The sequence below is a fragment of the Balaenoptera musculus genome, chromosome X (genome assembly GCF_009873245.2).
Source record: "Balaenoptera musculus isolate JJ_BM4_2016_0621 chromosome X, mBalMus1.pri.v3, whole genome shotgun sequence".
Classification (NCBI taxonomy): domain Eukaryota; kingdom Metazoa; phylum Chordata; class Mammalia; order Artiodactyla; family Balaenopteridae; genus Balaenoptera; species Balaenoptera musculus.
The window spans coordinates 54,378,922-54,406,193 of NC_045806.1; the positions used below are offsets into that span (position 1 = coordinate 54,378,922).

General features: G+C 37.9%; 1 protein-coding gene across 1 annotated transcript in view; it reads right to left on the reverse strand.

The window, feature by feature from the left end:
* The window catches only part of OPHN1 (oligophrenin 1), a 121,947-nt gene that overhangs the window by 26,447 nt on the left and 68,228 nt on the right, over positions 1–27,272 (reverse strand). Inside the window, exons 5-6 of the mRNA XM_036840788.1 lie at positions 15,707–15,854; positions 6,550–6,873 (exon numbers count right to left, since the gene is read on the reverse strand). Of these exons, the coding sequence (XP_036696683.1) occupies positions 6,550–6,873; positions 15,707–15,854 (472 nt within the window). The remainder of the gene's footprint in view (positions 1–6,549; positions 6,874–15,706; positions 15,855–27,272) is intronic.

Below are 27,272 nucleotides of genomic sequence, written 5' to 3' on the forward strand. Positions count from 1 at the left end.
AATTAAGAATAGAACTACCATATGATCCATGTATTCTACTACTTGGCATTTATATAAATAACATGAAAACACTAATTCAAAAAAATATATGCACCCCTATGTTCATCACAGCATTATTTATAATAGTTAAGATATGGAAAAAACCTAAGTGCTCAGCAATGGATGAATAAAGATGTGATATATGCAAAGGAATACTATTCTGCCATAAAAAGATGAAATACTGCCATTCTCAACAACATGGATGAACCTTGAGTGTATTACGCTAAGTGAAAGAAGTCAGATGGAGAAAAACAAATACCAAGTGACTTAACTCATGTGGAAAAAAACAAACAGACAAAAAAAAATCAAAGAACCAAAAACCAAAATAAATGAACAAACCAAAACAGGAAACGTAGGTAAGAGAAGAGCCATGATTATTATGAATGGTTTTTATGTTCTTGCCCACCATTCCAATATTAGTGGTAATAAACTGGAACAGATTTCTACTTAAATATCTACAACTTCAGAAAGATCTCAAGGTACAAAGTAGTTGAGGTGGAGATGGGTTCAAGATGGCAGAGTAGAAGGACGTGCACTAACTCCCTCTTACAAGAGCACTGGAATCACAACTAACTGGTGAACAATCATTAACAGGAAACACTGGAACTCATCAAAAAAGATACCTGACATACAAAGACAAAGGAGAAGCTGCAATGAGATGGTAGGAGGGGCGCAATCATAATAAAATCAAATCCCATAACTGCTGGGTGGGTGACTCACAAACTGGAGAACAGTTATACCACAGAAGTCCATCCACTGGAGTGAAGGTTCTGAGCCCCACGTAAAGCTTTCCAACCTGAGGGTCCGGCAACGGGAGGAGGAATTCCCAGAGAATCAGACTTTGAAGGCTAGTGGGATTTGACTGCAGGACTTCAATAGGACTGCAGGAAACAGAGACTCCACTCTTGGAGGGCACACACAAAGTAGTGTGCACATCAGGACCCAGGGGGAACGAGCAGTGACCCCATAGGAGACTGAACCAGACCTACCTGCTAGTGTTGGAGGGCCTCCTGCAGAGGTGGGGGGCAGCTGTGGCTCACCATGGGGACAAGGACACTGGCAGCAGAAATTCTGGGAAGTACTCCTTGGCGTGACCTCACCCAGTGTCTGCCATTAGCCTCAGCAAAGAGCTGGGTATGCTCCAGTGTTGGGTCACCTCAGGCCAAACAGCCAACAGGAGGGAACCCAGCCCCACCCATCAGCAGACAAGCAGATTAAAGTTTTACTGAGCTCTGTCCACCAGAGCAACACCCAGCTCTACCCACCACCAGTCCCTCCCATCAGGAAGTTTGCACAAGCCTCTTAGATACCATCATCCACCAGAGTGCAGACAACAGAAGCAAGAAGAACTACAATCCTGCAGCCTGTGAAACAAAAACCACATTCACAGAAAGACAGACAAAATGACAAGGCAGAGAACGATGTACCAGATGAAGGAACAAGATAAAACTCCAGAAAAACAACTAAATGAAGTGCAGATAGGCAACCATGCAGAAAAAGAATTCAGAATAATGACAGTGAAGATGATCCAGGACGTCGGAAAAAGAATGGAGGCAAAGATCTAGAAGATGCAAGAAAGGTTTAACAAAGACCTAGAAGAATTAAAGATCAAACACCTAGAAGAATTAAAGAACAAAAAAGAGAGACGAACAAAACAATTACTGAAATGAAAAATACACTAGAAGAAATCAATAGCAGAATAAGGGAGGCAGAAGAACTGATAAGTGACCTGGAAGACAGAATGGTGGGATTCACTGCCGCAGAACAGAGTAAAGAAAAAAAAAATGAAAAGAAATGAAGACAACCTAAGAGACCTCTAGGACAACCTTAAACACACTAACATTTGCATTACAGGGGTCCCAGAAGGAGAAGAGGGAGTGAAAGGAACCAAGAAAATATTTGAAGAGATTATAGTTGAAAATTTCCCTAACATGGGAAAAGAAATAGCTACCCAAGTCCAGGAAGCGCAGAGAGTCCCATACAGGATAAACCCAAAGAGAAACACCCCAAGACACACAGTAATAAAATTGACAAAAATTAAAGAAAAAGAAAAATTATTAAAAGCAACAAGGGAAAAATGACAAATAACATACAAGGGAACTCCCATAAGGTTAACAGCTGATTTCTCAAAAGAAACTCTACAAGCCAGAAGTGAGTGGCATAATATACTTAAAGTGATGAAAGGGAAGAACCTACAACCAGGATTAATCTACACAGCAAGGATACCATTCAGATTCGATGGAGAAATCAAAAGCTTTACAGACAAGCAAAAGCTAAGAGAATTTAGTACCACCAAACCAGCTCTACAACAAATGCTAAAGGAACTTCTCTAAGTGGGAAACACAAGATAAGAAAAGAACCTACAAAAACAAACCCAAAACAATTAAGAAAATGGTAATAGGAACATACATATCGATAATTACCTTAAATATGAATGGATTAAATGCTCCAACCAAAAGACAAAGGCTTGCTGAATGGATACAAAAACAAGACCCATATATATGCTGTCTACAAGAGACCCACTTCAGACCTAGGGACACATACAGACTGAAAGTGAGGGGATGGAAAAAGATATTCCATGCAAATGGAAATCAAAAGAAAGCTGGAGTACCAATACTCATATCAGAAAAAATAGACTTTAAAATAAAGAATGTTACAAGAGACATGGAAGGACACTACATAATGATCAGGGGATCAGTCCAAGAAGAAGAGATAACAATTATAAATATATACGCACCCAATATAGGAGCACGTCAATACATAAGGCAAATGCTAACAGCTATAAAAGAGGAAACCAACAGTAACACAATACTAGTGGGGGAATTTAACACCTCACTTACACCAATGGACAGATCAACCAGACAGAAAATTAGAAAGGAAACACAAGCTTTAAATGACAAAATAGACCAGATAGATATAACTGATATTCATAGGACATTCCATCTGAAAACAGCAGATTACACCTTCTTCTTAAGTGAACACGGAACACTGTCCAGGATAGATCACATCTTTGGTCACAAATCAAGCCTTGGTAAATTTAAGAAAATTGAAATCATATCAAGCATCTTTTCCGACCACAAGGCTATGAGATTAGAAATAAATTACAGGGGAAAAAGACGTAAAAAAAAAAACCACGCATGGAAGCTAAACAGTACATTACTAAATATCCAAGAGATCACTGAAGAAATCAAAGAGGAAATCAAAAAATACCTAGAGACAAATGACAACAAAAACACGATGATCCAAAACCTATGGATGCAGCAAAGGCAGTTCAAAGAAGGAAGTTTACAGCAATACAATCCTACCTCAAGAAACAAGAAAAATCTCAAATAAACAATCTAACCTTACACCTAAAGTAACTGGAGAAAGAAGAACAAACAAAACCCAAAGATAGTAGAAGGAAAGAAATCATAAAGATCAGAGCAGAAATAAATGAAATAGAAACAAGGATAACAATAGCAAAGATCAATAAAACTAAAAGCTGGTTCTTTGAGAAGATAAACAAAATTGATTAACCTTTAGCCAGACTCATCAAGAAAAAGAGGGAGAGGACTCAAATCAATAAAATTAGAAATGAAAAAGGAGCAGTTAGAAAGGACACCATAGAAATACAAAACATCATAAGAGAGACTACTACAAGCAACTGTATGCCAATAAAATGGACAACCTGGAAGAAATGGACAAATTCTTAGAAAGGTATAACCTTCCAAGACTGAACCAAGAATAAATAGAAACTATGAACAGATAAATCGCAAGTAATGAAATTGAAACTGTGATTAAAAATTTTCCAACAAACAAAAGTTAAGGATGCGATGGCTTCACAGGTGAATTCTATCAAACATTCAGAGAAGAGCTAATACCCATCCTTCTCAAACTCTTCCAAAAATTTGCAGAGGAAGGAACACGCCCGAACTCATTCTACGAGGCCACCATCACCCTGATACCAAAACCAAAGATACTACAAAAAAAGAAAATTACAGACCAATATCACTGATGAAGATAGATGCAAAAATCCTCCACAAAATACTAGCAAACAGAATCCAGTAACACATTAAAAGGATCATACACTATGATCAAGTGGGATTTATCCCAGGGATGCAAGGATTCTTCAATATATGCAAATAAATCAATGTGATACACCATATTAACAAATTGAAGAATAAAAACGATATGATCATTTCAATAGATACTGAAAGAACTTTTGACAAAATTCAACACCTATTTATGATAAAATACTCGCCAGAGAGTGGGCATAGAGGGAACCTACCTCAGCATAATAAAGCCATGTACAACAAACCCACAGCAAACATCATTCTCAATGGTGAAAACCTGAAAGCATTTCCGCTAAGGTCAGGAACAAGACAAGGATGTCCACTCTCGCCACTATTATTCAACATAGTTCTGGAAGTCGTAGCCATGGCAATCAGAGAAGAAAAAGAAATAAAAGGAATACAAATTGGAAAAGAAGAAGTAAAACTGTCACTGTTTGCAGATGACATGGTAATATACATAGATAATCCTAAAGATGCCACCAGAAAACTACTAGAGCTAATCAGTAAATTTGGTAAAGTTGCAGGATACAAAATTAATGCACAGAAATCTCTTGCATTCCTATACACTAATAATGAAACATCAGAAAGAGAAATTAAGGAAACACTCCCATTCACCATTGCAACAAAAAGAATAAAATACTTAGGAATAAACTTGCCTAAGGAGGTAAAACACCTGTACTCAGAAAACTGTAAGACATTGATGAAAGGAATCAAAGATGACACAAACAGATGGAGAGCTATACCATGTTCTTGGGTTGGAAGAATCAATATTATGAAAATGACTATACTACCCAAAGCAATCTACAGATTCAATGCAATCCCTATCAAATTACCAATGGCATTTTTTACAGAACTAGAACAAAAATTTTAAAATTGGTATGGAGACACAAAAAACCCCAAATAACCAAAGCAATCTTTAGGGGAAAAAAATGGAGCTGGAGGAATGAGACTGACTTCAGACTATACTACAAAGCTACGGTAATCAAGACAATATGGTACTGGCACAAAAGCAGAAATATAGATAAATGGAACAGGATAGAAAGCCCAGAGATAAACCCATGCACTTATGGTCAACTAATGTATGACAAAAGAGGCAAGGATATACAATGGAGAAAAGGTAGTCTCTTCAATAAGGTGGTACTGGGAAAACTGGACAGCTACATGTAAAAGAATGAATTAGAAAACTCCCTAACACCATACAGAAAAATAAAATGGATTAAATACCTAAATGTAAAACTGGACACTATAAAACTTAGAGGAAAACATAGGAAGAACTATGTAAAGAACTCTTTGACATACATCACAGCAATTTCTTTTTTGACCCACCTCCTAGAGTAATGGACATAAAAGCAAAAATAAAGAAATGGGACCTAATGAAACTTAAAAGCTTTTGCACAGCCAAGGAAACCATAAACAAGCCGAAAAGACAATCCTCAGAATGGGAGAAAATATTTGCAAATGAATCAATGAACAAAGGATTAATCGCCAAAACATACAAACAGCTCCTGCAGCTCAGTATTAAAAAAACAAACAACCCAATCAAAAAACAGGCAGAAGACCTAAATAGACATTTCTCTAAAGAAGACATACAGATGACCAAGAGGCACATGAAAAGCTGCTCAACATCACTAATTATTAGAGAAATGCAAATCAAAACTACAATGAGGTATCACCTCTCACTGGTTAGAATGGGCATCATCAGAAAATCTACAAACAACAAATGCTGGAAAGGGTGTGGAGAAAAGGGAACCCTCTTGCACTGTTGGTGGGAAAGTAAATTGGTACAGCCAGTATGGAGAACAGTATGGAGGTTCATTAAAAAACTAAAAATAGAACTACCCTATGACCCAGCAATCCCACTACTGGGCATATACCCAGAGAAAACCATAAATCAGAAAGACACATGCACCCCAATGTTCATTGCATCACTGTTTACAATACCCAGGTCATGGAAGCAACCTAAATGCCCACTGACAGACGAATAGATACAGAAGATGTGGTCCATATATACAATGGAATATGAGTCAGTCATAAATAGGAACGAAATTGGGTCATTTGTAGAGACGTGGATGGACCTAGAGAGTGCCATACAGAGTGAAGTAAGTCAGAAAGAGAAAAACAAATATCGTATATTAATGCATATATGTGGAATCTAGAAAAATGGTACAGATGATCTGGTTTGCAAGGCAGAAATAGAGACACAGATGTAGAGAACAAACTTATGGACACCAAGGGGGGAAAGGGAGTGGCGGGGTGGTGGTGGGATAAAAAAAAAAAATGAAACCTAAGTAAGAGATTACAAAGTCCATTCAATGGAGAATATTTTTAATTGGTAAGATCCTATGCATAATTCTATGTTATTATAATGAAATTATTAAAGTGAACAATTTCTAGGGAAATATTAAAAACAAAATAGTTGAGGTAATTTCTCTTCCCCGTGGGATTCCCAAGCACTTACCCTCCTTGTGGTGAGCCAGGGGCCGAGGAGCTGGTCTCTTTACATGGAAAGAGGAGGCCTTAGTGGGCCCAGGGCCTGGCACAGGTCCATTGGTGGCCTTTGGTATGGCCTTGGTCCCTCCATCCTGCAGCCTAGATACCAACTTCCCCACATCCACCTCGAGGCAGGACTCCAACTTGCCATCTGAAACAGGCCTGCTTGGGGATTTCCTCCCATGATCTGCTTCCCCACTTCTCTGCATAGGCATTTTTGGGTGTTGTGGCATCTTGGAGGGTTCTATACTGCTGATGATAGTACCATTTGGTGTTCTGTGTTGGATTTCATCTAGGAAAAGATGGTGCAAAGAGGAAAGATTAATGATAACCTTTGTATACATAATATTGCAAAGTTATACACATATTCAAAGGAGCTACTGTCATGGAACAAATCAATGATATCCCACAAAATCAGTCTCTACCCATTGCAGTTCACGTGGAGTCACAAGTCTCATAAAACAGGGAATTCAATTTAAGATCTGAGTATTATTTTCATGACCACAATTCAGCAAAACCACAATATGCCAAGATACTTTATTTAAAGGGATATGTAAAAAAGGGACTTAAGAGCCCCCAATCAATTGTACATTATATTACTTTTAAATAAGGCACCATTTAATCATTAACTATTTCTATTTCTCTCAAAAGTAATTTATAAACATCTCTCAAATTTCAAGGTAATACACTTAACAGAATTTAACTTCTTTCTCCATCCTCATAAAGACATCCTCAACTCACCACTTTATGGCTTTCCCTTAGCTCTTGTGGTCTACAATTTCCTGTGACAATAGTATATGCTTTTCAGTTGTCCTGTTTCTTAATTAAAGCTTTGAGTCTCTAATGAGAGCCAAGGATATTCTCCCTAGAAAAATTAACCTACACAAATACATGTAAAATTTTGAAAACTAATTTTAAGAGATTCATGGAACCCCCTGAAGCTGTTAATGAACCCCCGATTGAGAACTCCTGCTCTAAGGAAATTATCACCTTCCTTGGTAATAGAAAACCTAGATCAGAGTGTAGTGGTTAAGAACAGAGGTTCTGGTCAGCTAAATGAGACCTGAGAGATATGTCAACCAGTTGTAATATATGGGTCTTATTTGGATCCTGATTTTTTTCAAAAAAAATGTAAAAATAGGAGAATTTGAATACTGACTAGATAGTGATCTTAAGGAATTACTATTTTGTTTAGTGTTCTTTTCTTTTACGTATGATGATGGAATTGAGATTTTGGTTAAAATAGTGTTCTTATCTTTTACAGGTACATACTGAAACATTTATGGATGAAATGACATGATGTCTGAGTTGGGGCAATGGGTAGGGGTATAGATGAAACAAGATTGGGCATGTGGCAAGGATTCTTCAAAAAACGCAAATCAATCAATGTGATACACCATATTAACAAACGAAAGGAGAAAAAACATATGATCATCTCAATAGATGCAGAAAAAGCATGAAGAAGATGTTCTGGAATTAGATGTTTGCACAAGCTTGTGAATATACTAAAAACCACTGACCTACACTTGAAAGGGGTGAATTTTATGTCATATGAATTATATCTCAGTTTAAAAAAAAGTTAGAAAATTGTCTAGAGTGGGTGATCCCATTGGTGATCTTCTGGCACAAAGAACTCATCACACAGAGGGGGCAAATTAAGACCCAGAATAGGGAAGTGACTAGCCCAAGTTATTCAGTAAGCTAGTGGCCAAGATGAAATTATATCTCAGGTCTACTAACACCCAGTTCATTCATTTATTACACACATTTATTGAGGATTTATGATATGCTAGATACCATGCTGGCACTAGGGATACAGAGTGAAAAATTTCTGCTGGCATAGAGATTATATTTTCTGGTGTGTGTTTGGGGAGATTGTAAATAGACAAATAAATGAGTTTATCCAATTAAAATGAGAGTATGGAACAACAGAGTAGGCATTCAGTGTTCCCTTCTACTTTCTCCTAAATGCCAGATCACCTCCTAAGGAGATGATCCCTTAAACTGGGTGATCTCTTTCCCTTCATTATTCCCTATACACCCAGCCATTTATTCTACAAGTATTTACTGAACACATGGAATATATAGGAATTGTTCTAGAGGCTGGTGATAAAAGTGGCTCTGACATTCTAATGGGAAAGACAGATAATAAACATGTGAACAAATAGTAGCAAGTGATAGGAATAAAATAAAGCAGTGTAAAAGGATAGAGAGTAATGGAGAAGGAGAAAGATCTATTTAAATAGAGTACTCAGAGAAGGTCTCTATGAAGAGATGTCATTTAGCTGAGATCTGAATGAAGGAGTAAAGTTTGCAAAGTTCTGGAGGAAGAATGTTTAGGACCAAGAGAACAGCAAATATAAAGGCCCTTGGGTAAGTTTGACATGTATAAGGAATGGCAAAACCAATGAGATTAGAGCAGAGAGAACAAAGGGTACAGAGAGACAGTGAAGTTCAAAAATGAGATCAGAAAGGTAAGTGAGGATCATACAATGCAGAATAAAATGTAAATTTTCTTCTAAAAATGAAGAGAAGTCACTGGAAATTTGGACCAGAGGGAATGATATGATCTGATTTACATTTTTAAAAGAATATACATCTTACTGGCTGCTGTGGAGAACAAATTATAGTCAGGCAAGAAGAAAAGCAAGGATAATAGTTTGGAAGCTCCTGTAGCCACCCAAGTAAGAGATGATGGTGGCTCTACCAGGAAGGTAGCAGTAGGAATTAGTAGGTTCAACATACAATGTGCATGGAGAGCTAAGAGGAATTGCTGATGGATTAGGTGTAAGGTAAAAGGAAAAGAGAGTAATCAAGGATCATCCCAAAGTTCTTGACCTTAGCAACTGGGTGACTGGTACTGCCAATTACTTAGATGAGGGAGACCAGAGTAAGAGCAGATTGAGGAGGAATAGGGAATCAAGAGTATTTGTACATTTTGAATTGGAAATGTCCATGAGTCATCTAAGGAGAGCTGTTGAACAGGGAGTTTGAGATGGGAAGAGGGGAGATAGCACTCCTAGATATATAAATTTGCAAATCATCCTCATATTGAAAAGATATTTAAAACCATTAGACTGAATGAGATCACGCAGGAAAAAAATATAGACAGAGAAGTGGACTGAGAAAAACAAAACAGAACAAAACAAAACAAAACTCTGGGACCTTCCAACATGTAGAAATTGAGAAGAGAAGGAAAACCAAGAGGAGACTGAAATGGAATGTCTAGTGAGGTAGAAGGAGAGTTTGGTGTCCTGAAAGCCAAGTGAATAAGTGTTTCAAGAAGGAAGAGTCAGTAAAATGAAATGCTTCTCACAGGCTGAGAATGATAAGAATAGTGGAGTGGCACATGGATATTGTTGGTAATCTTGACAAAAAAGGTCTCAACAGAGTAGTGAGGAGAGAGGCCCATTTAGAATGGGTGCAGGATCCATACTAAGCAATTATTCAACTAAATGGTATTTATTTGTTTATCTATCTGTATCTATGTATCTATCTATCTATGTTTCTATCTATCTATCTATCTATCTCCATTTAGCCTATAAACTCCTTGAGGCCAGGAACTGTGTCTTAATTCCACCTAGCATGGTACTTAATCCATGTGAGCTGATTTTCTCCCCAGCTTTATCGGGATATAATTGACAAATAAAAATTGTATATATTTAAGGTATACAATGTGATGTTTTCATATATGAATACATTGTAAAATGAGTACCACAAACAATCTAATTAACATATCCATCACCTCACATAGTTTCCAATTTTGTGTGTGGTAAGAATATTTAAGATCTACTCTTTTCACAAACTTCAAGTATACAATAGAGTATTATTAACTACAGTCACAATGCTGTATCATATCTCCAGAACATATTCATCCTGAATAACTGAACTTTGCACCCTTTGATCAAACACCTCCCCATTTCGCTCTCCCCTAATTCCCTGGCAGCCACCATCCTACTTTATGCTTCTATGAGTTTGACTTTTTTAGATTCCACATATAAGTGAAATCATGCAGCATTTATCTCTCTGCCCTTATCTCATCTCACTTAGCATAAGGTACTTCAGGTTCATCCATGTTGTCACAAATTACAAGCTTTCCTTCTTTTGTACCTAAGGCTGAATAATATTCCATTTTGTGTGTGTGTGTGTGTGTGCGTGCATGTGTGTGTTTCTGGGTGTGTGTCTATATATCTCTCACATTTTCTTTATCCATTCATCTGTTGATGAACACTTTGGTACTTCCATATCTTAGCTACTGTAAATAATGCTGCAATGAACATGAGATTGCAGATATCTTTTTGAGATATTAACTTCATTTCCTTTGGATATATTCCCAGAAGTGGAATTACTGGATCATATGGTAGTTTATATTTTTTCATTGACACAGTTGGTAACTTTTATTCTGTGGGCAACCAAAAAGAAGTAACAAGATCACAAAATATGAAGGACTGTTAATAAGTGGTATGAGTGAAACAAACTAGGGGCAGAGGCAAACAACCAAGAAGAGCCACTTTGGGTGTGGTTAAGGAGGGCCTTTTGGAGGAGGTGGCATTTATCTGAGACCTGAAGCATGAGAATGACCCAGCCATGTGAAGGTGCCGAGGGAGAGTGTCCAGCAAAGGGGATAGCAGGTGCAAAGACCTGGATTATGAGGGCATGCTTGAGGTCCTGAAAGAACCTGATATACCTGGAGGATGGGGATGATGCATGTATCAGTAGTTCATTCCTATGTGTTGTTGAGTAGTACTCCATTGTACGCATATACCACAATTTGTTCATTCATCAGTTGATGAACATTTAGGTTGCTCACAGTTTTTGGCTGATATGAAAAAAGCTGCTAAAAATATTCAAATGTAAGTCTTTGTGAAGCTGTGTTTTCATTTCTCTTGGGTACATACTTAAGAGTGGAGTTGCTGGGTTATGTGGTAGCAATTACTTGATTGCTTTTTGTTTTTGTTCCTGTGTATGGGTCATGCTTTCTTGTTTCTTTAGATATCTCATAATTCTTTATTGAAAACTGGACAGTTTAAGTAATATAGCAACTCTGAAATTCAGATTCTCTCTTCTCCCCAAGGTTTGTTGTTGTTGCTGTTTATTTTAGTTATTATTGTTAGTTTGTTTACTGACTTTTTCACCCATTTATGTTAAATCTGTATTCTTTGTTGAGTGTGGCCACTAAAGACACTGCTTAGTTAGCTTTGTGGTCAGCTAATGATTAGACAGAGATTGCCTTGAAACACTAAGAACCAATATGACTCCCAGTCTTTGCAAAGGGGCTCTGTATGAATGTTTGAGCATGCCTTGAACACTCAGCCAGGCAGTTGACAACTCTATATGGTAGTTTATTTTTAATTTTTTGAGAAACCTACACACAGCTTTCCATAATGGCTGTACTAATTTACCTTACCACCAACAATGTACAAGGGTTCCCTTTTCTCCACATTCTTGTCAACACTTATTATCTTTTGTCATTTTTTTGTAATAACTATCTGTAATAGGTGTGAGATGATATCTTATGGTTTTGATTTGCATTTCCCTGATGATCAGTGATGTTGAACAACTTTCCATATAACTATTGGACATTTATTTGCCTTGTTCTGAGAAATGTCTATTTAGGTCCTTTGACCTTTAAAAATTGGGTTATTTCTTTCCTTATTATTGAGAAGTATGAGTTCCTTATGCATTTTGGAATATTAACCCCTTAACAGACATATGATTTGCAAATATCTTCTATTCTGTAGGTTGTCTCCTCACTTTCTTGATTGTTTCCTTTGCTGTGCAGAAGCTCTTTAGCATGATGCAATCACATTTGTCTGTTCTGCTTTTGTTGCCTATACTTTTGGGGTCATATCTGAAAAAATCACTGCCCAGACCAGACAATGCCAAGTAGCTTTCCCCCCACATTTTCTTCCTGTAGTTTTACAGCTATAGGTCTTACATGTATGTCTTTAACCCATTTTGAGTTGATCTTTGTACATTGTGTGAGATAAGGATAAAATTTCTCTGCATGTGGATATCCATTTTTCCCAACACCATGTACTGAAAGGACTATACTTTCCCACTGTGTATTCTTGACACCTTTATCAAAGGTCAGTTGATCATAAATGTGTGTACTTTTTCTGGGCTCATTATTCTGTTTCATTTGTCTATATGTCTGTTTTTATGCCAGTACTATACTCTTTTGGTTACTATTGCTTTGTAATATATCTTGAAATCATAAAGCCTTCAACTTTGTTCTTCTTTTTCAAGATTGCTTTGTCTATTTGGGGTCTTTTATTATGAAGTTTACATAAAACATAGTTATAGCAGTCTGTTTAAAGCTAGCAAAGTAACATTGACTACATACAATAACTGTACATTTTAACGACTCCTACACCTACATTTTATGTTATTGATGTCATAATTTATAACTTTTTAGATTGTGTATCCATTAACAAATTATTGTAGCTATAGTTATTTTTAATACTTTTGTATTTTCACTTTCATACTAGAATTACAAGTGGTTTACACATCACTATTACAGTATTAGAATATTCTGAATTGGGCTATATTATGTTTACCAATTTGTTTTATACTTTCATATGTTTTCATGTTGTTACTGTCCATTTATTTCAACTTGAATACCCTCTTTTAGCATGTCTTACTTATTTATTTAATTGAAGTACAGTTGATTTACAATGTCCTGTTATTTTTAGGAGTACAGCACAGTGATTCAGTTATATATACAGTACAGTGATTCAGTTATATATATATATACATATATACATATACTCTTTTTCAGATGTTTTTCCCTTATAGGTTATTAAAAATATTGAGTATATTTCCCTGTGTTATACAGTAGGTCCTTATTGGCTATCTATTTTATATATAGTAGTGTATATGTGTTAATTCCAACCTCCTAATTTATCCCTCCCCCACTTTCCCCTTTGGTAACCATAAGTTTGTTTTCTATGTCTGTGGGTCTATTTCAGTTTTGTATATAGATTCATTTGTACCTTTTTTTGTTAGATGCCACATATAAGCGATTTCATATGATATTTGTCTTTCACTGTCTGGCTTACTTCACTTAGTATGATATCTTTTAACATTTCTTTTAAACCAAGTCTAATGGTAGTCAACTCCTTCGTTTTATCTCTCCTTCATTTCTGAAGGACTGCTTTGTCCAGTATAGTATTCCTGGTTGGCAGTTTTTTTCCTTTCAGTATTTTGAATATATCAACCCATTCTCTCCTGGCCTGCAAGGTTTCTGCTGGGAAATCTGCTCACAGTATTATGGGGGTTTCCTTTTATTTGATGATTTGCTTTTTTCTTGCTGCATTCAAAATTCTCTTTGTCTTTGAATTTTGAGAATTTTATAACAATGTGTCTTGGTTAAAATCTCTTTATGTTTAACTTATTTGGGTTTCTTTGGGCTTCATGGATCCAGATGTTCATTTCCTTCTCCAGATTTAGGAATTTTTCTGTCATTATTTCTTTAAATAAGCTTTGTGCCCCTTTCTCTTTCTGTGCTCCTTCTGAGACTCCCATATATGTATATTGGTTTGTATACGGTGTCCCATAGGTCTCTTAGGTTTTCTTCACTTTTACAATCTTTTTTCTTTTTGTTCCTCTGACTGGATAATTTTAAGTGACCTGTCTTTGACTGCACTGATTCTTTCTTCTGCTTCTTCGAGTTTGATGTTGAAGCTCTCTACTGAATTTTTCTATGCAGTCATTGTGTTCTTCAGCTCCAGAATTTCTTTTTGGTTCTCTTTTTTTTATGATTTCTATGACTTTCTTGAACTTCTCATGTATTATTTTCCTGATTTTGTTTAGTTGTCTGAGTTCTCTTGTAGCTCACTGAGCTTCTTTAAGATGATTATTTGGAATTCCTTTTCAGACAGTTCATAGATCTCCATTTCATTAGGATCAGTTCATTGTGCTTTATTTTGTTCCTTTGGTGGTGTTAAGCTTCCCTGATTATTTCTGATCCTTGTGGCCTTGAGTGGGTGTTTACCTATTTGAAGAAGCAGGCACATCTTCCTGGCTTTGGCAAGGAAAGCCTTTGATCAGGCAGCACAACCAGAGATTCTGGTTAGGCCACCTGGCATGCTCCAGAAGTGGGCTTGCTGCTGGAGTCCTTGGGTAGGGTGGTCTGGTGCCTGGGTCAGTGGATGGGCAAGCTTTCATCCTGGATCTACAGGGGAGAGCTTGAAGCCTGGGTCCAGGGGGCTAGCCTGGCACTGAGGCAGACCTGGAGGTGGGATCCACAGGAAGCTGTACTGGATGCTGAGTTGTGGTTATATCTTGGAGACTAGAGCCACAGAGGCCAGCTTGGCATGTAATGGGCCTGGATTCTGGGTCTTCAAGGGCAGGCCTGGAGCCTGGGGCTGCAGAGAATGGCCTAGTGCTGGGGCAGGTCTGGAGCTTGGGTTGGTGGAGGCTGGCCTGGAGTCTGGAAAAATGGGGGATGGGTTGGTGCTGGGGTTTACTGGGGTGGGCCTGTTGCTGGGCTCCAAGGTAAAGTTGGGTGCTCATCTCACTCTCCTTCCTCCACGTGGAGGGGATTTCTCCCTGAACTACACTGTGTGAGCTTGGGGGAAGGGTGACATGGGTAATATGAAAATGTCCTTTCTAGCATCTGCAATGTACCTTTTCTTATTTCTGTACTCAACCCAGGTGCTCTGACCTCTCATCTGGATTCCATAGCTTTCATGAAGGGATTTTCATGCATGGATGGTTGTTTGAATTCATATTACTGTGAAGGGACAAGCACTAGAAACTCCTATTCAGCCATCAGTTCTCTATGTTAGCTGAATTTATATTTAAAATCTCAGAACATTCAGAAAACACATTGCTCACCCATCTCAATGTACTGAGGTACAGATCTAAGAACACCTGTATCCTTCACTGGTCTGCTAAGGGAAAATGGTAGCTGATTTTACAGGTTCATCTCTGTCCTATCCACTGCCAAAAGAATAATTCACTCTCTGGGCACAAATTTTACAAACCTTGGCTTGCCTGGCCCAGGACCCAGAAAAAGTTTACCTTTTCAGAAAAGATGGTTATGCCTCCACGTCTGCCTTTCAATATCCTCTTTGTCTCCAATCACTATTAAGAAGCTAAGGGTAAACTTTAGTACTGACCTTCACTTTCATCCAGGGAAGAAGTATAGAAAACTGTCCTTTCCCTCAGCAAGCGCTTCGAAATTGTGATTGGTTTGTGCCTTCTTGCTGTCACTCGAGGTGGAGGCACTGGGGGTGCAGTACTTTCCTCAGGTGGACCTGAATAAATCTGTAGAGGGGGAATATTTCCAGAAAACAATTAGAAAGATCAACTTTTTGTATCCCTAATGCTAACTACCAGTTGATGCCCATCAGCATTACACCTAAAGTCTGCCATAGCAATTCTAATATGACTAAAGGAATTGTGGGGATTTTCTTAATCACTCTAGCTACCAGCAAGTGTTTAGAGATCTCCTATCATGTTTGAGGTGCAGGACCTGGTACTTCTCAGTGTGGAGGAAAGAATGCAGACAAAAACTGCAACATCAGGAGAGCACCCTTCTATTTATTAGATAGGATGCTGCCCAATACATGGATCATTGAATAAAACCAATTAGATCAGTATTTTAAAAAACCTGCAACATCAGTCCTGGATTTGCCACTTACTGCCTGGGAAACTGTAAAAAAGTCACTACTCCCGCCAACAAAACCCATAAAAAGGTCATCTCACATCTCTGAGCCTTAGCTTCCTCATCTGTAAATTGCAGGGAACACCACCTATCACAGGGTGTGGTGAGTGAGAATCAAGTGAAAAGGGTAGTCAAGGTACATTGTATGGGTAGGGGTGGGGTGTGAAGAATGATTAAAAACACCCACATGCATTCAATATTTCTGAAAAGATACCCCCCCCCAAAAAATCCTGGTTACATTGTTTGCCCCAAGACAGGACTAATGAGTGGCTAAGGGAAGGATGGAGGAAACTTATTTTTCACCCCTATATCACTTTGATCTTTAAAATGTTCATACCATGTATGCATTACTTAGTCAAAAAAGACGGCAAAAACAAAGTGCCTTGGAAGATGTAAAAAGTGCTGGATAAGTGAGGGAGGAGCTGTGATTAGAATTTGTATATAATGTCTCATATGTACTTAAGATCTTCCTGTCCCTGGGGAGAATGACCTTTTGGGCAGAGTGAAAATACTTTGGGAAGACACACATATGTGGTGATGGAGGAAGGGGACCAGTGTCCACTGCAATAATGAAATCAACCCCAATGATTAGTGCAAAGAGAAATGTCACAGCCCAACATTCTATCAGGCAAGAGTCAACATAGATTGCACAGTCACAAAACTTACATGAATGGGAACACAAGGCAAGCCTGTGTAAAAGCTGCACAATGATAGAGAACAAGGTAAGAAGAATCATAAGGCAGTATATGTCTCAATGTCTCACGGTATACGGAAAAGAGAATATGACATAGTAGCAAGCAGATGAGCTTTGAGGTCATATATTTTTAGGTCATATTTCTGGTTCCACCACCATTAGTAATAATATTCTAAATAGCTACCATTTTGTGAGCATCTGCTTAGGCACTATAGTAGCTATTACAAATATTCCTTGCTATTCATCAAACACACCAGGGACTTTGCACTGAGTGTTTTTCTACCTGAAGTGCTCTTCCTCCAGATATCCATATAGCTTGCTCTCTTGATTCCAGTAGGATTAACGATCAAATATACCCCTCTCAGTGAGTCCTTCCAGGCAAATGTATCAGAACTTTGACATGCTTCCCTCTACCAAGTGCTTCCTATCCCCCGTCCCTATTTAACATTTTTTCCTATCACTTTCTAACATAGTATATTGTATTCAATACTTATTCAGTTTTTTGTTGTCTGTCTCTGCACTCGATTGTATACTATACTGAAGTATATCATCGTGTTCACTGCTGTAACTCCAGCAACTAGAAGAGTGACTAGAATTGCTGGGCCAAAAAACAAACATATTTAAAATTCTGGTATAAAAGGCCAAATTATCCTCTGAAAAGACCATAACAGCTACTTTCACTTCAAGCCAAAATACGGCAAAAGAAATTAGATTTACATTTTCAACATGAAACAATTAAAAAACTAGAAAAAATGTAACAATGATTCTGAAGGCATTTGAAATCTGGCAATTAAGGACAGTGATCCATGAGAGACAGGAAAAATAAATGAGGTGAGGTGAGCCCCATGACTGTCCCATGTTATAGCCTGGAAAGATTCTTTGGGCCATAATACAGGAAGAAGAACCCAGAGCAGCCCAGCAGTCTCCATTAGCTGAAGACACTGTGTTGCAGGTATGAGGAGGGCAAGGAAAAGAGAGTTTTCAGGGCAGGGTACCAGAAAGAAGATAGCTGCACAGAGAGCTCTGAAGATTTGCAGGGGTCCCTTTTAAGAATATAGCTGTGTAAAATCAATCAATGTGATAAACCATATTAGCAAATTGAAGAAGAAAAACCATATGATCATCTCAAAAGATGTAGAAAAAGCTTTCAACAAAATTCAACACCCATTTATGATAAAAATCCTCCAGAAAGTAGGCATAGAGGGAACTTACCTCAACATAATAAAGGCCGTATATGACAAACACACAGCAAACATCATTCTCAATGGTGAAAAACTGAAACCATTTCTTCTAAGATCAAGAACAAGACAAGGTTGTCCACTCTCACCACTATTATTCAACATAGTTTTGGAAGTTTTAGCCAAAGCAATCAGAGAAGAAAAAGAAATAAAAGGAATCCAAATCGGAAAAGAAGACGTAAAGCCGTCACTATCTGCAGATGACATGATACTATACATAGAGAATCCTAAAGATGCTACCAGAAACTACTAGAGCTAATCAATGAATTTGGTAAAGTAGCAGCATACAAAATTAATGCACAGAAATCTCTTGCATTCCTATACACTAATGATGAAAAATCTGAAAGTGAAATTAAGAAAACATTCCCATTTACCATTGCAACAAAAAGAATAAAATACCTAGGAATAAACCTACCTAAGGAGACAAAAGACCTGTATGCAGAAAACTATAAGACATTGATGAAAGAAATTAAAGATGATACAAACAGATGGAGAGATATACCATGTTCTTGGACTGGAAGAATCAACATTGTGAAAATAACTCTACTACCCAAAGCAATCTAGAGATTCAATGCAATCCCTATCAAACTACCAATGGCATTTTTTACAGAACTAGAATAAAAAAATTCACAATTTGTATGGAAACACCATAGCCAAAGCAATCTTGAGAAAGAAAAACGAAGCTGGAGGAATCAGGCTCCCAGACTTCAGACTACACTACAAAGCTACAGTAATCAAGACAATATAGTACTGGCACAAAAACAGAAATATAGATACATGGAACAGGAGAGAAAGCCCAGAGATAAATCCATGCACTTATGGTCACCTTATTTTTGATAAAGGAGGCAAGAATATACAATGGAGAAAAGACAGCCTCTTCAGTAAGTGGTGCTGGGAAAACTGGACAGCTACATGGAGAAGAATGAAATTAGAACACTCCCTAACAACATACACAAAAATAAACTCAAGATGGACTAAACACCTAAACGTAAGGCCAGACACTCTAAAACTCTTAGAGGAAAATATAGGCAGAACACTCTATGACATAAATCACAGCAATATCCTTTTTGACCCACCTCCTAGAGAAATGGAAATAAAAACAAAAATAAACAAATGGGACCTAATGAAACTTAAAAGCTTTTGCACAGCAAAGGAAACCATAAACAAGATGAAAAGACAACCCTCAGAATGGGAGAAAATATTTGCAAATGAAGAAACTGACAAAGGATCAATCTCCAAAACTTACAAGCAGCTCATGGAGCTCAATATCAAAAAAACAAACAACCCAATCCAAAAATGGGCAGAAGACCTAAATAGACATTTCTCCCAAGAAGATATACAGATTGCCAACAAACACATGAAAGGATGCTCAACATCACTAATCATTAGAGAAATGCAAATCAAAACTACAATGAGATATCACCTCACACCAGTCAGAATGGCCATCATCAAAATATGTATAAACAATAAATGCTGGAGAGGGTGTGGAGAAAAGGGAACCCTCCTGCACTGTTGGTGGGAATGTAAATTGATACAGCCACTATGGAGAACAGTATGGAGGTTCCTTAAAAAACTTAAAATAGAACTATAATATGACCCAGCAATCCCACTACTGGGCATATACCCTGAGAAAAGCATAATTCAAAAAGAGTCATGTACCACAATGTTCACTGCAGCTCTATTTACAATAGCCAGGACATGGAAGCAACCGAAGTGTCCATTGACAGATGAATGGATAAAGAAGATATGGTACATATATACAATGGAATATTACTCGTCCATAAAAAGAATTGAAATTGAGTTATTTGTAGTGAGGTGGATGGACCTAGAGTCTGTCATACAGAGTGAAGTCAGAAAGATAAAAACAAATACCATATGCTAACACATATATATGGAATCTAAAAAAAAAAAAAAAACGGTTCTGAAGAACCTAGGGGCAGGACAGGAATAAAGATTCAGACGTAGAGAATGGATTTGAGGACATGTGGAGGGGGAAGGGTAAGCTGGGAGAAAGTGAGAGAGTGGCATGGACCTATATACACCACCAAATGTAAAATAGCTAGTGGGAAGCAGCTGCATAGGACAGGGAGATCAGCTCGGTGCTTTGTGACCACCTAGAGGGGTGGGATAGGGAGGGTGGGAGGGAGACACAAGAGGGAGGAGATATGGGGATATATGTATATGTATAGCTGATTCACTTTGTTCTAAAGCAGAAACTAACACACCATTGTAAGGCAATTATACTCCAATAAAGATGTTAAAAAAAAAACAAACGAATTTAGCTGCCTACTAATCAATACTTATGTGTGAGGCAAGAACCACATGAAAGAATTAGAGGAAGCAATTACCTAAGATCACACAGTGGCTGGAAGAATTCCTGTTCTCACCAGCCACAGTGGATTATTAAATAATTCATAGGGCACTGAGTACAGTACACAGACAAATTTTGCCTCATTAATGAAGAAAAATTAACCCTAGACTCAATCCTATTCATTTTCTGCCTAAAAAAGCCTAAGGGAAATATTTGAAAGCATCAAGCTGTTCTTGGGCTACTTACCTGCACCCCAGAAACAAGCTCAAGAACATTATTTATAGCAATAAAAAATGGCCATCATACAAGAAGGTAAAATTAACAATGTCTTGCATCCAATAAAGAATTATCAGAAATTCATAGCCCTTTCTAATTTTGATGTATTTTATTTCTGTTTCTTGCTCAATTGCTCTGGCTAGGATTCCAGTTCTGTGTTGAATAGGAGTGGTCACAATGAGCATCCTTATCTTGTTCTTGATCTTAGAAGGACAGCTGTCCACCTTTGGTCATCGAGTATGATGTTAGCTGTGGGCTTTTCCTGTATGGTCTTGGTAATGTTGAAGTTTATTCTTTCCATACCCAATTTGCTGAGAGTGTTTATCATGAAAGGATGCTGAATTTTGGCAAATGCATTTTCTGCATATATTGAGATTTTAATTTTCCATTCTATTAATGTGGTGTATCACAGTTTTTGATTTGCATATGTTGAACCATCCTTGCATCCCAGGGGTAAATTCCACTTGATTATGGTCTATGACTCTTTTAAAGTGCTGTTCAATTAAGTATGCTAGTATTTTGTGGAGAATTTATGCTTCTATATTCATCAGGTATATTGGCCTATGGCTTATAGTTTTCTTTCTTTCCCCCTCCTCCTCCTTCTTTTTTTTTGTAGAGTCCTTATCTGGCTTTGGCATCAGGGTAATGTTGGCCTCATAAAATGAGTTTGGGAGTGTTTCTTTCTTTTTGAATTTTTTGAATTGAGAATAATTGGCATTAATTCTTCTTTTAATGTTTGGTAGAATTCACCAATGAAACAACCTGGACCTTAGCTTTGCTTTTTTGGCAGACTTCTGAATACTGATTCAATCTCCTCACTCACTATTAGTCTGCTCAGATTTTCTATTTCTTCATGATTCAGTCTTGGTAGCTTGTATATTTCTAGGAATTTATCCATTTTTCTAGGTTTTCCAATTTGTTGATATATGATTATTCATAGTAGTCTCTTATTATCCTTTGTATTTCTGTCGTGTATCCCTTTTCATTTCTGATTTTATACACTTGCATCTTCTCTCTTTATTTCTTAGTCCAGCTAAAGGTTTTCAGTTTTATTTATCTTTTAAAAAACTCACCTTAGTTTCATTTATCTTTCTATTGTTTATCTGGTCTCTATTTCACTTATTTCTGCTCTGATCTTTTTTATGTCCTTCCTTCTGCAAACGTTGGGCTGAGTTTGTTCTTTTTCCAGTTTCTTGAGGTGTTAAATTAGAACGTTTATTTGTGATCTTTCTTTTGTCTAATGTAAGTGTTTATCATCACTGTAAAATTCCCCTCTTAGAACTGCCTTTCCTGCATCCCGTAAGTTTTGATTGGTTGTTTTTCTATTGTCATGTCTTTCAAGATATTTTTTGATTTCTTGCTTGACCCATTGGTTGTTCAGAAGTGTGTTGTTTCCCACATATTTGTAAATTTTCCAGTTTTCTTCCTGTAATTGATTTCCAGTTTCATACCATTGTGATCAGAAAAATACTTGGTATGATTTCAATCTTCTTACATTTGCTTACATTTATTTTATGACCTAACTTATTATCTATCCTAGAGAAAGTTCCATGTGCATTTGAGAAGAATGAGTTTATATTAGAGTTACATAATTAACACACCACCATATTGCAGTATTAGAGTATTCTGAATTTCACTATATACTTACCTCTACCAGTAGGTTTTATATTTTTATATATTTTTGCATTACTAATTAGTGTCCTTTCATTTCAGCTTGAAGAACTCCTTTCAGTATTCTTGAAAGGCAGGTCTAGTGTTGATAAACTCCTTCAGCTTTTGTTTGTTTGGTAAAGTCTTTATCTCTCCTTCATTTCTGAAAGATGACTTTACTGGGTAAAATATTCATGGTTGGAAGGTTTTTTTTTCTTTCAGCATTTTGCATATATCATCCAACTCTCTCCTGACCTGCAAGGTGTCTGCTGAGGAATCTGCTGATAGCCTTATAATGGTTCCTTCATATGTGACGGTTTTTTTCCCTCTGGCTGCTTTTAAAATTCTCTGTCTTTGATTTTAGACTGTTTCATCATAATGTGTCTTGGAGAAGACTGTTTTGGGTTGACATTTTGAGATAGTTAGCTTCATAAGTGTATCCCTAGATTTAAGAAGTTCTCAGCCATTATTTCTTTAAATAAGGTTTCTCCCATTCTTCTCCTTCTCGGACTTCTGGGACTCCAATAATGCATAGATTTTTTTCTTTTAATGGACCCCATAATTCACATAGACTCTCTCCACTCTTTTTCATTCTCTTTTCTTTTTGCTCCTCTGAATGGATGATCTCAAATGACTCTTCTAATTTACTAATTCTTTCTTCTATTTGGTAGAGTGTGATGTTGAAGCTCTCTATTGAATTCTTCAGTCCAGTCATTGTTTTTTGAACTCTAGGATTTCTGGGTTTTTTTTTTTTAATGGTTTCTGTTCATTTGTTGAACTTCTCATTTTGTTCATGCATTGCTTTCCTAATTTCATTTACTTGTTTATCTTTATTTTCTTATAGTCCATTGAATTTCTTTTTTTTAATGAAAGTATAATTGATTTACAATATTATATTATTTTCGGGTATACAACATAGTGATTCAATATTTTTACATATTATACTCCATTTAAAGTTATTATAAAATATTGGCTATATTCTGTGTGCTATACAATATATCCTTGTAGCTTATTTATTTTATATATAGTATACATACATGCCTCTTAATCACCTACCCCTATATTGCTCCTCCCCCTTTCCCTCACCCCACTGATAACCATTAGTTTGTTCTCTGTATCTGTGAGTGTTTCTGTTTTGTTATATTTTATTCAATTGTTTTATTTTTTAGATTCCACATATAAGTGATAACATACACCATTTGTCTTTGTCTGACTTATTTCACTTAGCGTAATACCCTCTAAATCTATCCATGTTGTTGCAAATGGCAAATTTTCAGTCTTTTTTATGGCTAATAGTCCATTGTGTGTATATATATATATATACAGCCACTTTATTCATTCATCTATTGATGGACACTTAGGTTGCTTCCATATCTTGGTTATTGTAAATAATGCTGTGAAGAACATTGGGGTGCATGTATCTTTTCAAACTGATGTTTTCATTTTCTTCAGATATATACCCAGGAGTGGAATTGCTGGATCATATGGTAGTCCTATTTTTAGTTTTTTTAAGAAACATCCATACTGCCTTCTATATTGGCTGCACCAGTTTACATTCCCACCAACAATGTACTAGGGTTCCCTTTTCTCCACATTCTCATCCTGAGATTCTGGGTGGGCCATATGGTGGTGTCCAGCAGGAGACTTACTGCTTGAGTTCTTGGGCAGGCAGGTCTGGCGCCTTGGTCGGCAGGCAGGCAGGCCTAGTGTTTTGATCCGAGGGTATGGATGTGGGGCTTGGATTCACTGAGGTAGGCCTGACACTTGAGTCTGCAGTGATGGGCCTGTGATCTGGGTTCATGTGGATGAATCTGGATCTGGGTCCATGGGGGCTGACCAGGCTCAGGGGATCACTGGGGTGGGCCTACCATCTGGGTCCACGGGGACTATTCTGGTGCCAGATGGGCCAGGAGGCTGATTTCATAGGGACTGGACTAAAACCTAGGGCGATGGGGGCTAGCCTGCCCTTTGGGCAAACCTGGAGCCTAGCGCCATGGAAGGCGGCCTATAATCTGGGGTCTCAAGGGCCAGCCTGGAGATTAAGTCTATGGAGGTCAGCCTGTTGCTAGTTCAGGCCAGAAGTCTGGTTCTCTGGGAGCCAGCCTATAAGCTGAGGCCACAGGTGCTTGCCTGGCACTGAGGTGGGCCAGAAGCCTGGGTCGACAGGAGCCTGCCTGGACTCTGAGACATAGGGGCAATCCTGGCATAGAGTTAGGCTGGGAGCCTTGGTCTATGTGAGCTGGTCTAGAAGCTAGGTCTATGGGGGCTGACCCATTCTGGAATGGACCAGGAATCTGCATTCATAGGAACTCACCAGTAGCCTGGTGACATCAGAGCTGGCTGACAATGGGGTGGGCCAGGAGCCTGGGTTTGTGGGAGCCCACTTTTTGACTCATGCCTTGGGAGCTGCCTGGGGATATAGGTGCTGGGTGATGTTGGGTGTTTTGGGAGCTTGGGTTTGCAGGAACCTGCTGGGAGCCTGGTGCTACAGAAGCTGTCTGAGACTGTGGGAACTGCCTGGGGCCACAGAAGCTGGTGGATAACTGGGTGGGCTAGGGGCCTGGGTTTGCAGGAGCCCACTGGGAGCCTGGGGCCATGGGAGACACCTAAGTCTGCAGTAGTAGGTCTGATGCTGGGGCCGGCCAGTACTGGGGTTAACAGTGAAATCAGATGCTCACTTCACTCTCCTCTCCCATGAGTGTACCTCTCCATAATGGGCTGCTGGAGCTTGGGAGAGGGGTGAAAGACAGGTGACTCTATCTTTCTTCCTCATTGTTTTTCTTATTTCTGTGCTTCACCAGGTGTTATAATCCCTCACCTGGATTCCTTAGCTATTGTGAAGATACTTTTGTGTGCAGATAGTTGTTCAAATTGTTATTTTGGGAAGGGGAGCCGTGCTAGAAATTCCTACACTGCCATCTTGTTGATGTTATTCCACAATCCCCCAGCCTCCACTTCTTTGTATCCCATTTGCTGTTCAACCTGGTCTCTGTCCACACTGCTCTTCTGTAACTGTTTTCATAACAATCGCCACTAACCTCCTAATTCCCAAATCTATGGGCACTTTTCAATCCTTACTTTTACTTTGCTGCAGCACTTGATACAAGCTGACATTCCTGATCTAAGAATGCTTTATTGTTTACCTTTCTTTTTTTTTTTTTTTTAAGGGAGAACTAACTGAGTGATTTTATTTTTAAATACTTGTCATTTGGAAAAAATACAGGAATAATAAAATTTTCGAGCTAATGTTCATGCTGTGTCTAAATCATATCTGAATAAAATGATGTGTTAAATTGTGTTAGTTCTCCCTTCTCCCAAGTGAGAAGGGAGAACTAATTGGGTGATTTTATTTATTTATTTTTTAAACATCTTTATTGGAGTATAATTGCTTTACAAGGGTGTGTTAGTTTCTGCTGTATAACAAAGTGAATCAGCTATACATATACATACATCCCCATATCTCCTCCCTCTTGCGTCTCCCGCCCACCCTCTGTATCCCACCCCTCTAGGTGGACACAAAGCAACAATTTGGTCTCCCTGTACTATGTGGCTGCTTCCCACTAGCTATCTATTTTACATTTGGTAGTGTATATGTCCATGTCACTCTCTCACTTCGTCCCAGCTTACCCTTCCCCCTCCCTGTGTCCTCAAGTCCATTCTTTATGTCTGTGTCTTTATTCCTGTCCTGCCCCTAGGTTCTTCAGAACCTTTTTTTTTTTGTAGATTCCATATATATGTGTTTGCATATGGTATTTGTTTTTCTCTTTCTGACTTACTTCACTCTGTATGACAGTCTCTAGGTCCATCCACCTTGCTACAAATAACTCAATTTCATTTCTTTTTATGGCTGAGTAATATTCCATTGTATATATGTACCACATCTTCTTTATCCTTGTTTACCTTTCTGAATAACTATATTTCTACATCTCTGAACACTGCCCAGTCTCTTTTACTGGCTCTTCCTAAATGTTGATCTTCCCCAGTATTGTATTCTCAGTCCTCTAATGATCTCACTAATCTAGACTCAGTCTCTCTCAACAATTTCATGTACTCTCATGGCTTACACTATCAGTTTTCTCTAATAGTTTCTATACCGATATATATAATTGCCTACTCGATACTGCCATCTGGATATCCCAGAGGTACCTCAACCTCAACATTTCTAAAATTAAACATATTTAACTCTTTTCTTGTAACTGTTTATTTCTTAAAATAATGCTGATGTCCAAGCCAGAAATCTGGGCATTATTATCCTAGCATCCTCCCTCTGTCTCACATCCCATATCCATTAAGTCAATAAGTTCCATCAATTATACTTCCTTAATATCTCTCTAATTTGTTCTCTCTGTTCCCTGCCACTGCCTCAGTTCAGAGTCTCATTATGTCTCTCTAATATTACTACAGTGGTCTTCTAACTGTTCTCTGTGCCTCATGTCACTCTTTTCTTTAATCTGTCTACCAAAGTATCAATAACTCAACTCAAAATATAATTGTCTTACTCCTCTGCTTATAATATTTTAGTGACCCCACAATATTGTTGGGACAAAGTCCAAACTCTGTTGTTAGTATACAAGGTGCTCTATAATCTGGCCACTGCCTACAATCTCCAGTCTCATCTTCCATTTATTCCTACCTTCACCCTATACTACAGTATCCATTTGCCCTTCTTCCTTTTAATAATAGAAGTCACTGAGTTTTAGCTGAATACCCATACCTACATTTCCCAGCTTCCCTTATAGCTAGGTAAGGCCATGCATTTTAGTTTTAAACAATAAAATATAAGTGGAAGTGATGTATGCAAACTTCTGGATCATGTTTTTATAAAGAAATTGTCTGCATTCCATTGTCT